At 37.7% G+C, this 14,589-nt stretch overlaps 1 protein-coding gene across 1 annotated transcript; it reads left to right on the top strand.

The window, feature by feature from the left end:
• The first annotated feature begins 5,345 nt into the window (after positions 1-5,345).
• Positions 5,346-13,591, top strand: LOC127453369 (mitochondrial folate transporter/carrier-like). Its single transcript, XM_051719699.1, has 7 exons — positions 5,346-5,445; positions 6,291-6,441; positions 6,538-6,623; positions 8,336-8,490; positions 8,707-8,820; positions 9,843-9,988; positions 13,540-13,591. Exons 1-7 carry the CDS (start codon positions 5,346-5,348, stop codon positions 13,589-13,591), a joined length of 804 nt encoding a protein of 267 aa, XP_051575659.1.
• Positions 13,592-14,589: the final 998 nt, after the last annotated feature.

Raw genomic sequence — 14,589 nt, 5'->3', positions numbered from 1 at the left:
TCATATAAAAGGTGTACACTACAGTCTTCAAAGACAAAGGACAACTGGCTCTAACAAGAACAGAAAGAGATGTGGAAAGCCAGATGTACAACTACACAAGAGGATAAGTACATCAGAGTCTCTAGTTTGAGAAATAGACACCTCACATGTCCTCAGCTGACAGCTTCATTGAATTCTACCCGCTCAACACCAGTTTCATCTACAACAGTAAAGAGAAGACTCAGGGGTGCAGGCCTTATGGGAAGAATTGCAAAGAAAAAGCCACTTTTGAAACAGAAAAACAAAAAGAAAAGGTTAGAGTGTGCAAAGAAACACAGACATTGGACAACAGATAATTGGAAAAGAGTGTTATGGATCTTAACCCCATTGAGCTTTTGTGGGATCAGCTAGACTGTAAGGTGCGTGAGAAGTGCCCGACAAGACAGCCACATCTATGGCAAGTGCTACAGGAAGTGTGGGGTGAAATATCACCTGAGTATCTGGACAAACTGACAGCTAGAATGCCAAGGATCTGCAAAGCTGTCATTGCTGCACGTGGATTCTTTTAATGAGAACTCTTTGAAGAAGTTCAAGTAGTTTTTTTCAAATTGTAATAGTAATTTTTCACATTATTAATGTCCTGACTATACATTGTGATCAGTTGAATGCCACATTGGTGAATAAAAGTACCAATTTCTTTCCATAAGAGCAAAATCTGTACATTATTCCAAACTTTAGGCCGCTAGTGTATAAATATGAATTTACATGTTTGTTTGTTTGTTACATGCACATACATTTCATATTGCAGTATACTGTACTTTACTGTACCATTGCTTAGATAAGCATCATGTGAAGTCTTTTAGATGCTTCGTCTGTGACAGTATGCTCTTGTGCATCTGGTTGAAAAATAATAATAATAATAATAATAATAATAAAAGTATCTTAAATGTAGCAAGCTACTTTTGGCATGTAGCTTGTAGTGTAACTTGCTACTTTCTCTTAAGGTGTAGCTTGTAGCTTAGCTCAACTCATTTTTTGTTGAGTAGTTAGTAGCTTAGTTTGCTTAATTTTTTGCGTAGCTTGCCCAACACTGTGTACATGTTATATTTGAAAGCAAAGAACAAATTTAAAATAGAGTTAATTTGGTTAATCCCGAAGAATTTATAAGGAGCAAAAAACTTTTTCTCTCTTGAATGTCTCAAGAGAGGGAGGAAAAACCCCTGACAGGAAATGCCTCGAGCGCTATCACTAACCTAAATTACTGTAAAAACACTCCGCGAACGACGATTTGAAATCACCGAAACCCGTCGACTGGAACCGGACGCCCCTGCAAACAATACATAGACTCGAAAGTGAATGTTTCTCTATAGGGTATCGTTAAAGTGAGAGAAACTTACCCATAATATTGATGTTCAAGTCCCGCTTCAGAACAGATCGTTCGTTGGCAGCCCTACATTCCCCTTGATACCACTTCCGCAAAATTTAGCTACGCCAGCGACGTAGAGACGCGGCACCCGAATGGAGCTTGTTTACGCAAAATACGTGTCCCAACTTTGGTGAATACCCAGTCAAATCAATAAATCTCGCGACATGCAGCACGCACGCACACCTCCCACAATACACACCTCATAAATAGAGATAAATAAATTAGGTTTTTAAATTCATAAATAGTTAGACCTATAATTTCTGATCTGTTCAGCAGCATAAAGGGGTTTATCGCTGGTAGGCCTTGGTCAACACTCATTATATTACAGTGATATTTAACGCTGTATTGGACCCATTATGAAAGTTTTTTTATATATATTATATTTTTATTTATTTATTTTTAAATCGATTTTCCTTGCATAAAAGACATTACTAAATTAATAATAAAAAAATGGTAAAAAAAATAAAAATAAAAATAAATAAATTGCTGGTTGGGTGGGGAGTACTGTTACACACAGAGGCAACACTGTGCAACAATTACAATTAATTTCAATAGTTTGTTGTGTATTTGAGTCTTTAGTATTTTTATACATTTAATTAACATTAATGTACATCTCAGATTTAAGATATAAAATACAAACAGTGCAACAATAAAACCCAAGCAAATGAAGCAAATGTTCAGTAAGACATTTACAATAATCTTTCCTAAATGTTCATATATAGACAGTCCCAAAAATTATGTAGAGCCCATTCATTAGAATAGGGTGTACGGGAACCCACAGGGGGGCTTAAGTTGGTTCCAGGGGGTTCGAAAAAAAAAAAAAAAAAACACAAAAAAAAAAAAAGGAGTGAGAGAAAAAATAGACAAATTGTCAACATAATTTGAAATTATTACCATTTTATTCTAAAAATTTGGGATTATGATTATTTCATTCTATCGACAGACATATTTTAAAACCATTTCTCATTTGTAAGAAATAATGGTTGTACTTCTATTCTCTTTAAAGCTGCTTTAAAACAATATTTACTGTGAAAAGTGCTGTAAACTTTTATTTTGAATGAAACTGAAAATATTTTTCTTCGGGTCTTTACATCTAACATTACTATAATAGAAGAAAAAGACACTGTCAATTAATTTAAAAAAGTACACAATTTCCATATAAAATATAAACAATTAATTTTAATTTAGTACAAATGGTACTAAAAGCCAGTTATTTTAACTTGGCAAATAACATTTCTTTGTAATAGCATGTTTAGTATTTTTCTCAATCTGGGGTTCCCACGCAAGGGGATCATCATAGCTGTGGGTCTTTAGCATCCTGATTTACAGCAACAGAAAGTGCACATTTAACTTATATAAACCTTATTAAAAATGTAACGGTTCTCTACGTTTAATGCAGACTCTTGTTTTGAACGCATGACGTCACGCACGGGGACAGCGCCATGTTTTAGTTGAAGCAAGTTTCCAAGGGGCGAGTACCAATCGAACGTGATCATCCCTATGCCCTACTCATTATGAAAGACAGAGCTCTTGATGTGGGCACTCCAAAGGGAGCATCACGTCACAGTTTAAATTTAGTCTTCTCTAAAATCTGAAATCAATTTGTGAAATAATTAACTTTTGTTTGGAACAACTTTTCGAATGGCGTCCCCTTCCCGAAGTGCCTTTCAAGGGCGCACAAATGCGGTTTGGTATGCGCCCCATATCAACGCCGTCATCGCACATGAGCTGATATTAAACAGCAAGGTGCTTTTTACTGAAACATTGGATTTAAACAGCTGTAATAATAAATCCTAGGAAGATCTTTACTGATAGAAATGCTATAAAATGATTCTTTAAGACTGTCATCACGTTTTGTTTTATTATTATGCATTCGGTCTCAGACATTTGACTCATTGGTCGCTTCCACCTGAGAGAGCCCTCCCTGGTTTTGTATTGAACAGGACGTTCTTGCCCCTATTTCGCCATTGCAAAGCCTTTCTATCAAATAAATTGGAGAAGTTTCACCCCGTTATCTCGCATTTGCACGTGGTATGGACAAAAGTGCCCAGAGTGTTTAATTCAGACATTTATTTAAATGTTGCCTCGAGCATATGGCTGAACCCAGAATTATATATTAATAAGTCCCCTTTCTGCTGGTCTGAGTGGATTGTGAGGGAGGTTAATGTGCTCGGTGACCTATATGAGAGTGGAGTGTTGAGATCCTTTGAAAATTTGGATCAACATTTTAGGATTCCCAGATTGCAGTTCTTTAGGTATTTACAGCTACGCCACCTGCTCAGTACTATTTTTGGGAGTAGCATACACCCACCTAAATCAGCAGATACTCTGGGAATGGTGATTACTGCTTTTGGAAAAGGTCATGAGGCATCAGTGTATTACTCCCTGTTAAATCAGAGTCTGGGGGATGGAGCTTTAACTTCTATCAAGAGACAGTGGGAGAAAGATTTCAACTTGGGATTGGAGGAGGGAGTGTGGGCCTGGATTCTAAAAAACGTCAAGTCTGCATCTAGAAATGCAAGGGTGCGCCTTACACAATTCAAGATTTTACATCGATTTTATTGGACCCCCCTCTAGATTGTATAGTCTTGGTCTTAAAGACACACCCACCTGCTGGCGATGCCATTCGGAGGATGGAGACATGGCCCATGTCTTTAGGTGGTGTGTTGAGACCTAGGAATTCTGGTTGAAGGTTCATAGTTTTGTGCGTGACGTGTTGGGCACTTGGGTTTCGTTTTTCCCCAGACTCTGTGTTTTGGGCAATGGGGCGGTCATCGACATGGGGAATAGACACATAGAGAGTTGGGTTCTGACCAGTGTGATGATCGCCAGTCAGATTATTTTGAGGGGTTTGGGGTCAGCTGGAGCGCTCCCATTTTGAGAGTGGTGCACGGAGATGGGGAGGGTGGCGGTTTTGAGGAGGTGTCATTTGGAAGGCAGGGTAACTTGGATTTGTTTGTTGGGAAATGGGGCAACTATTTGGAGTTTTTGGAGGGCTCTCGGGGTGGGGCAGTGGAGAGAGTAGTATAGTTTTAAAATGTATATTTATATATATATATTTATTTATTTAGTGTGTGTGTGTGCGTTTGCTTTTTTTCTTTTTTGTGTATATACTCATGTGTGACCACAGGGATGTTTGTTGGGGGTCAGGGCAGGGTTGGGGTGGTTGTGGGGTTTAAATGTTGATTCTGTGTATATATGTTTTTGCTTTTCTTTGTTTATTGTAAGAATCGATAAATAAAATGTTAATTAACAAAAAAGACTGTCTTCACGTTAAAGTGAGTAATCTTGTGTGCTGAAGGCATCAGTCATGAGCTCAAGCCCCGGTCCAGGCTCCCCTGCAACCCTCAAACTCACCAGCAGCCTGCAGAGACAAATCAGCCATGTGAGGAATTTACATGCATTTCCCAAAACTGCACTTAACATGAACGTGCGAGGACAAGCTTTAAGTGCTACATAGAGTTGCTGTCCATGTTTGAAGTGCTGAAATATGACCGTATAGTGTTGCTCGTCATTGCAACTTCATTATATTTGTTGCGTAACTTTAAAAATGTTTGTAATTTAGCTTGCTGGAAATATTTTAAAATATTTTCTTAAATGTACAACTTAATTCACCACATAATTGCATTTTGAAGTCGTTTTTTGCAGAACGATACATTTATTTGACAGAATCACTGCTTTGTTCATCAGATGTGCATTTTAATAATTCATGTTCACAATTTGCTCAGTGGGTCGAGATTAAAGCTTCGGATCGGTAAAGACAGCGGAGACCCTGTGTATGGTCCTGCTAATGACAACAAGCATTAACTGAATATAATGAGGTTCACCGTGTTTTTGCGGAGCACAAAATAAGGAGACGCATGGAAGCTGCGCTTTAGGGACATTCACCAATCAAAGGGTGGACTGCTCTTTACTCCCAAAAGTGATAATGGTAACAGCAATGCTACACAACATGTGCAGTACTACACAACTCGTGGTGTGGGCGAGAGTGCTCTTAGGTGTCAGAGAAAGAGGAGATGAGGATGAGGAGACAGTATACTGTACGGACGATTTTCATGCACGGCAGCAAGTTATTTACTTTTTTCCTTCTCTCTCTGATTGTAATTTTTACAGTTCTCTGCAACAATCATGCCACCACTTTGTTGTAATCCAACTAGTCCACAAATAATTTTGTTTACTTATCTGTTCATCCAATATTGAATAACCAATTTCTGCATTTATTATTGTTATTATTATTATTATTATTATTATTATTATTATTATTAATAGCCTTGCCGGTTAAAAATAATAATAAAATATATGTATACTGATATAAAATGAGCTTAAAGTGTAGCTATATGTATTTAAATTGTATTAGGTGTAATTTTGCGATTGTCCTGCAGGTGTCTGCATAAGTCTGTGTCCTTACGATGCTCTTAGCGCTGTACGATTACTCCAGATTACTCGTTATATGAACAAATATTTTATAAGTGAATCTTGCATATATAGTATTGCCATATATCAGATTTCTGTAGGATTATAATTAAATGGATACATGAACATTAAATAAGGGATATAAAGTATACAAGTTTCAAGTTTAGAGTACGATTAATCGGTGCTTTTAAAACATTTCATTACATTAACTATTTGAATGAACTGTTAAACAATGGATTATGTAATAAATGTTCAGTATTGATATTTTATCAAATCTAATTAAATATATTTTGTGATGGTGGCAAGCAAATGCAGTACATTGTCAAATTAAATGATCAAAACATTGATCAGATTTAAAGACTGGTCAGTGCTTTCTTGCATCTTTGGGAACAATTTTAGCCTAGTATACGGAGAGTAAATGCAGTGTGAAATGTCAAACATTGACTGTTCAGAGTCTTGACTGGATTGCCAGTGAGTGATGGACTAGAAGTGAGGCCTAAATACAGTGGAATACTGCAGTACATGAGAAGTGTTTGGCAACAAGAGGGTCTCCACGGGCTTTACCAAGGTGTCACCCCGAATATCTGGGGTGCTGGAGCCTCATGGGGACTGGATTTCTTTTTGTATGTATTTCACTTCCTGTATTAGGCACAGTATAGAATAGTATATCCATTATATTTCTATTCAGCATTCTTGTATAATAATCTTTTAATCCGTAGTTACAATGCAATCAAAGCATACAGGAAAGAGGGGAGACAGAGAGAGCTGAGCTCCACTGAGCATCTACTGTCAGCTGCTGCAGCAGGTCTGTGCCGAGTATTCAGGAATCTTCCTCTATTTTCATGTGCTCATTTATTTTCCTAATTAGTCAGAATGAAAAAGATGCTGACGATTCTAATCAATCCAGACAGATAAATTAGAGCATAATAAATGAGCCTTAGTTCTACTATTGATTGGTTATCAAGTCTGAAAGACATGCACTTTAAAGCTTCTCAAATGTCCCAGATATATGAGATCTTGTCATCTCAAAGTATAACACACCGTACACTCAACCAGCATCATGTTGCATCGAAGCTGCACGTCATCTCAGAATGTTCACTAATAATAGTTCTAGATTGGGCGCTTTTTCACAATTTGACCATGATTATCCTGAAAAGCTTTTTTGTGACATTAAAGGGATAGTTTACCCAAAAATGAAAATTCTCCCATCATTTACTCACCCTCATGCCATCCTTGATATGCATGACTTTCTTCTGCAGAACACAAAGAAGATTTTTAGAAGAATATCTCAGCTCTGTAGGTCTGTACTAGTAAGTACCAGAAGTCTGAAAGTCCAAAAAAAAAAAAAAGAAATCACATAAAGGTATCATAAAGGTAAACCATTTGACTCCAGTGGTTTAATCCATGTCTCAGAAGCGATATGATAGATCTGGGAGAGAAACAGATCAATATTGAAGCCTTTTTTTTTTTTTTTACTTCTCCCTGCCCAGTAGATGGCGATATGCATGAAGAATTGCCAAAAAAGAATGTGAAAGTGAAAGTGGAGATTTATAGTACAAAAGTGATTTAATATTGATGTGTTTCTCACCCACACCTATCATATCACTTCTGAAGACATGGATTAAAGCACTGAGTCATATGGATTACTTTTATGCTGCCTTTATGTGCTTTTTGGACCTTCAAAGTTCTGGCCACCATTCACTTACATTGTCTCAGCTCTGTAGGTCCATACATTCTTCTAAAAATCTTTGTTTGTATTCAGCAGAAAACAGAAAGTCATACACATCTGGGATGGCATGAGGATGAGTAAATGACCTGTGAATCTTCATTTTTGAGTGAACTATCCCTTTCAATGCAATGTAAATCGATTTAAATGATGGTAGATAATCTAAAGCAAAGAGCTCATGTTTAGCAGGTGAAAAAGTATAAGGGCTTCTCAGAACATCTCGTGACTTACAAATTTAATTAGAGACATCCTTCATTTCTTTTTAAATTACTCGCCATGAGCCATTAAACAGAAATAATGGCTCTCTTCATATGGACAGGATTTCCATAGTCCTAGAAAATTGAGATGACAGGGAATTTCATAATTGGAAACCTGGAAAAGTCATGGAAATTAACAAAGTCTTGAAGTCATTAAAATGTTTTTTTTCTTCTTATGCTTAGCTCTAAATATTTCAATTGGCTAGAAATTGCTCTTTGAGTGAAATCTCAAAGTGTAATGTGATACATTTTAATATAAGATAAATTAAATTTGGAAGCACACAATTCTCTGGAAATGTCATTGTATGGCGTAGCATTAAGGTTTATCTTTACTGGAATAGCCAAACCCATTAATTGTTAGCCATTAATTACATTTTGATAAAGTTTATGAAGACAAACATTGCATTCTTTGGATGAATGAACATTCATGCATCAATTAACATTCACAATAAGACCAGGAAAGTGTATTATGGACGTAATAAGGTCAATTTAAAATTTCATAATGACTCTTAACAAGTGCTGACATGTTTTTAGGTGCCATGGTGTTTTGCCTTACCAACCAAATCTGGGTGACCAAAACTCGCCTTGTTCTGCAGTACAGCGCAGAGCCAACCAAGAAGCAGTACAAGGGAATGATGGATGCTGTCATGAAAATCTACCACCATGAAGGGATCGCAGGTCTCTATCGGGTATCACTCGTATGAAAGGGTTTCTATAGGCCGTAATGAAGGGTTATTTGTTGATCAAAATGAATGTCATAGTCATTCTTTAAAAGCCACTTGGAGGTGCAGTTGTAAAAGGAAATTAGCAGCACACAGGGGAATGAATGTTTTTGAGTGTGATTCGGTTGCATGCTGTGGGGTTTGTTTGTTTTGTCTAGTTGAGTTAACTGTTGTGCTCCCCAGGGGTTTGTCCCGGGTTTGTTTGGAACCTCCCGTGGTGCACTGCAATTCATGGCGTATGAAGAGCTGAAGAGAGATTATAATAAATACAGAAACATGCAATCAGACGCTAAACTGGTTTGTATGAACATGCCACACTTTGATGGTTCTTAAATAAAACACATATTTGGCTATGTTCACAATTGAGTACTTGCATACTGTGCAGTACAAACTGCATTTTTTTAAATACTGTTTTACATGCTAAGTATTAAGCAATGATACACATACATGACCTCATTACATTGCACGTTTAATTCAGCAAGTCTAGTTAACTTAGAAATAAAATGTAAACATTTCACCAAGAGGTCTTAACTTTTACAGTCTGATCAAATAATGAGTCAAGAAAGAGATGTTAAAGGAATACTTCACCTAGAAATGATCATTCTTACCTCATTTACTCACCCTAATGTCATCTTAAACTAATATGACTTTCTTTTTTCCACGGAGCACAAAAGAAGATATTTTAAGAGATATGATGACTGTTTATCCATACAATGCAAGCTCTGAAAAAAAATAAAAATAAATAAAAATAAAAAATAAAAACTCAAAAAGCAGAATACTGGTAATCCATAAGACTCCAGCGGTTTAATCCATGTGTTCTGAAGCGATCCAATCGATTTTTCGTGAGAACAGACCAAAGTGTTGCACTACTATGAAATAGTGATCGCCAAGGAGACTGCAGATGTCAAGATTTAGTGGAAAAAGGAGTTATATTTTGGTCTGTTCTCACCCAAAACTGACTGAATTGCTTCAGAAGACATTGATTAAACCACTGGAGACTGATTGATTACTTTTATGCTGCCTGTATGTGCTTTTTTGGAGCTTCAAAGATTTGGTCACCATTCACTTGCATTGTACGGACCTACAGAGCTGAGATTTACTTCTGAAAATATTTGTTTGTGTTCTGCAGATGGAAGAAAGTGAGAGATGGCATGAGGGTGAGTAAATGAGGAGAGAATTATCATTTTTGGGTGAATTATTCCTTTAAAAATTAGTACAAGTTGTATGGTAGTACACCATTCCTAACATGGCCTTGGTGTCACATTAATCAACTTTGATGCACATTTTGGAAATAACTCTGTACATGTTGCTCTCTCCAGAGCCCATTGGAATATATTACCATGGCAGCTTTGTCCAAAATATTTGCAGTGGCAACGACATACCCATATCAGGTGATCCGAGCCCACCTGCAAGATCAGCAAAATAAGTATGACGGAGTTGCAGATGTCGTCCGGAGAACATGGAGGTCAATTCTATATAACAGCTTTAAAGGGATAGTTCACCCTAAAATGAAAATTCTCTCATTGTTTACTCACCCTCATGATATCCCAGGTGTGTATGACTTTCTTTCTTCACCAGAACACATTTGAAGAAAATTAGAAAAATATCTTGGCTCAGTAGGTCCTTAAAATGCAAGTGGATGGTGATCTGATTTTTGAAGCTCCAAAAAAACAGACATCCAGCATAAACGTCATCGATACGATACCAGTTTTAAACTTTAAATCATGCTTCCATTATGCAGTGGTAAGCGCGTGTGAAGTAATCGCATTGGCATTTGAAACAAGCGAGAACTGACTCACGTGAGTCACAGTCGGAAGAGCAGCGCTATTTACAAGTGAGGAGGAGGAACGCTGTACAGTATCTTGGTTGGTTTTGGTTTAGATCTGTATTGATTGGTTTCTTTCTTTACTCAATGTTGTATTTGTGTGTTTATCCTGGATGTCTCAACCGAGTGGAGAACGTGAGATTACCTCTGTATTATGGCAACGTGAATACATCACACGAGAGACCGCTTGAACTGCACCCTCATGTAGCTTACCGAAAGCGATGATTTAGAGTTAAATTACTAGAATATTAATTAATTTTTTCACACCAAAACTGATTGCATTGCTTTAAGAAGACATTAACAGCTGGGGTCGTATCGATGACGTTTATGCTGACTGTCTGTGATCTTTGGAGATTCAAAAGAGAAATCTCCATTCACTTGCATTTTAAGGACCCACTGAGCGGAGTTATTTTTCAGTTTTTCTTTAAAAGTGTCCTGGTGAAGAAAGAAAGTCATACACACCTGGGATATCATGAGGGTGAGTAAATGAGAGAGTTTACATTTTTGGATGAACTATCCCTTTAAAAAGGAATGTTCTGGAAAGTTCAAATACAAATTAAGCTGTATTGATGGTATCTGTGATCAGTGCTGGGTAGATTAATTCTGAATTGAAATCTGGCACTGATTACAAATTACATGACAAAAATTTTAGTTAGTAATACTATCGCTTGGATTACATTTTAAGGTAATTGCTTTTAGATTACTTCTGACTAGGGGTGGGTAAAAATATATGAATATTGATCATAAACAAAAAAATAAACATTTAATTTTAATCATGCATAACACAGGACTCAAATGGCTTTATCTCATCTGTCTCGTTTATATGCGCTCATTCTTTACAGAAATGCCGGTTTTGTTAAAGAGACAGTACCGGTTTTAGTACATGTTTAATAAATCAATGTAAATACTACAAATTATTCAATTAAACAAAAATTTGTCAGTTGAATACATGGATTTGTTCAGTTTTTAAAAGCCAAAATGATGGAAAATAAAAATAGTAAAAATGGTTAGAAGGTCCGCTGAATAATTAACTTCAAGAATTATTTAGAAATTTTGATTTATCGTCAAACGGCATGCCAAAATGTATGTAGCGTGAGTGGTGACTTTTACATAAATTGTTATAACTCTTGAACGGAATGAGATATTATCACTAAAATTGGTACACATATGTATGGGGTCAGTCTGAGGACACATGAAAAAAATTGCGTGGCTTTGCCTCTTGGTGGCGCTGTAATGATAAAAATCTTCTAATGGCTCTAACTTTGGAACTGTCGGCATGAATTACTTGAAATTTTGCATGCAGTATCTTTGTCCAAGGTGCCAACAAGATTTATAAGGACATTTGCATATCTTGATATCTGTATCAATACCCAGCCCTACTTCTGGCCTAATTCTTGTTTATTTGATGTCACATGCATCAGAGTAGGATAAGCGGATATAATTTTTACAATGTTTCTTAAATGCATAAAACATACTGAATGGATCAAAGTAATAGAATTGATATGATGTGTACGTGTTTCACTCGCTGTTTTGTCTGTTCTCGAAGACTTGTAGGCTGATTAGAAATATTTAAAAATGAAGAATTAGAGGGATCCTTAAATTATTAATTAGCTGATGTTGCCTGATTAATATGTAATCATGGAATCCATAAAAAAGTAACTGTATTCTGATTATGAATATTTTTTAAAAGTAATTTCATCTAAGAACTTGATTTTTGTAATCTGATAACATATCAGTGCTGGCTTTTCCAGCATTGGGCTGAATGGTTCTGAGCACGGTATGGAACGCTTACAGTAGCATTTCCACTGGAGCACAGTTTGGCATGGCACAATTACAAACTGTTCTCGGCCCGGAATTCTCAGCACGGTTAGCTACACTGTACTCAACCGTGCTGGTGGAATGGGTTTAGTATGTGCCGACTCGTTTAGTGTATCTTCATGACTTTATGATGATGGTTTAACTAGTATTTTTTTTTTTTTTTTTGGGATTTTTCCCCTTTTTCTCCCAATTTGGAATGCGCTCTAAGTCCTCGTGGTGGCATAGTGATTCGCCTCAGTCTGGGTGGCGGAGGACGAATCCCAGTTGCCTCCGCGTCTGAGACAGTCAACCCGCGCATCTTATCATGTGGCTTGTTGAGCGCATTGCCACGGAGACATAGCGCGTGTGGAGGCTTCACGCCATCCACCGCGGCAACCACGCGCAATTCACCATGCGCCCCACCGAGAACAAACCACATTATAGCGACCACGAGGAGGTTACCCCATGTGACTCTACCCTCCCTAGCAACCGGGCCAATTTGGTTGCTTAGGAGACCTGGCTGGAGTCACTCAGCACACCCTGGGATTCGAACTAGCGAACTAGCGAACTCCAGGGGTGGTAGCCAGCGTATTTTACCACTGAGCTACCCAGGCCGGTTTAACTAGTATTGTAAACTAAATTCGTTTTTCTACATGTCTTTTTCATCAGGGAAGTAGATTACTAGCTCATTTAAACTTAAAATACATCAATATATTCTCATATACCATTTTAATATAATACTTACAGAACATTTTAAATCATAAATATCCTTTTTAGCAAGTCTGGGAACTTTTACCTTTCTGCATGTTCCTGTCCGGTGGTAAACCTCTCGCCTTTTTCTCTTTACTTTCCTTTTTGCGACATGGTCCGTGACTTTGCTGTGTGTTAGAGTAAAACCAGGCAAAAAAGGCAGTCCTAAAAACTGGAACAGGAGATCATCCTCCAGAGCACGCCGCACTCGCTCCAGTGTTTACCTCTCATGGAGTTGCCAAAAGATGGATCTGTTACGTGCCACAGTGGAAAAAGAAATCTTAACCGCGACAGCTGGCCCGGTTCGGCACGGTTTTGCGATGAGAACTGTTCGGGCCGATGATGGAAAAGCGGCTTATAAGTGCTTTATAAGTGCAGAATGTATTGCCCTTTCATTGTAAATGCATTACTGCAGATGATTTTTACCAGCTTAGGGACAAGCCTTAATTCTGCATAATTGACAGTATGTCACACATGCTGTTGAAAGAGCTGATTGAACCTGGAACTTTCCTTAAAACTGTGAAACCTAAAACTGATTAGCAGAATCTTAAGCTGATTCATTAAACCATTTGGTGCAGCATAATCTTTGCAGGTGCAGTTCATCTATAATACATAACCTGTCTCTCCTCCTCATCTTTAATGAGAAACGAGGGTCTGTCTGGGTTCTATAAAGGCATGGTACCCAATCTGATCTGAGTCACTCCGGCCTGCTGCATCACCTTTGTGGTCTATGAGAATGTTTCCCATTTCCTCCTAGACCAGTGAACTCTGAGAACAGATGCGACTGCAGCAGAACTGCCCGCAAGGGAGCGGAGCTGGACCTGGGATGGGTTTCCCCGGTAACGACAGTTTTTGACGAACATGGAGTAAAAATTGAAATAATAGATTAGGTTAACATGACCTGGTCCTCTCCAGAGAATGCAAATACCAGTGGTGGAAGAAATATTCAGATCCTTTACTTAAGTAAAAGTAGCAATACCAAACTGTGAAAATACTCCACTACAAGTATCATTTGCAAAATTTACTTTAAGTATAAAAAGTACTTATTCTGCAGAAAAATGTTCCCTGTCAGTATTTTACTATTATATGATGTTTTTGGATTAATATTACTGCTGCATGAATGTGTACTTTGCATTTTACTGCTGTTGATGTTTAAGGCTGAGCTAATTTTAACTATATACTGTTAGGTAGTTTAATCTACAACAATGCATCATATTCTGTAAGATCATTATATGTTTGTAGTGTCGCTGTCCTGTGAGAACCATGCATCTCTTTAGAGATATGCTTAGAAAAACAGGAAGGGTATGAAAAATTGTAATCTGAAAAGTAACTAGTAACTAAAGCTGTCAGACAAATGTAGTGGAGTAAAAAGTACAATAGGATCGGTGATGATCTGGGGGTGCTTCAGAAAGGCTGGAACTGGGCAGATTCGTCTTTGTGAAGGACGCATGAATCAAGCCATGTGCAAGGTTATCCTGGAAGAAAACATGCTTCCTTCTGCTCTGACAATGTTCCCCAACTCTGAGGATTGTTTTTTCCAGCAGGACAATGCTCCATGCCACACAGCCAGGTCAATCAAGGTGTGGATGGAGGACCACCGGATCAAGACCCTGTCATGGCCAGCCCAGTCTCCAGACCTGAACCCCATTGAAAACCTCTGGAATGTGATCAAGAGGAAGATGGATGGCCACAAG

Source organism: Myxocyprinus asiaticus, chromosome 15 (genome assembly GCF_019703515.2).
Source record: "Myxocyprinus asiaticus isolate MX2 ecotype Aquarium Trade chromosome 15, UBuf_Myxa_2, whole genome shotgun sequence".
Classification (NCBI taxonomy): domain Eukaryota; kingdom Metazoa; phylum Chordata; class Actinopteri; order Cypriniformes; family Catostomidae; genus Myxocyprinus; species Myxocyprinus asiaticus.
The sequence above is the reverse complement of the archived record's forward strand: the minus strand, read 5'-3'. Positions and strand labels throughout refer to the sequence as shown.

Bases quoted from the DNA above. Each gene is read 5' to 3' on its own strand.
- LOC127453369 (XM_051719699.1), top strand. From the start codon at position 5,346: ATGCTACACAACATGTGCAGTACTACACAACTCGTGGTGTGGGCGAGA. The intron at 6,624-8,335 runs GTCTGTGCCGAG...ACATGTTTTTAG, and splicing joins ACTGTCAGCTGCTGCAGCAG to GTGCCATGGTGTTTTGCCTT. The intron at 9,989-13,539 runs GTCAATTCTATA...ATCTTTAATGAG, and splicing joins GTCGTCCGGAGAACATGGAG to AAACGAGGGTCTGTCTGGGT.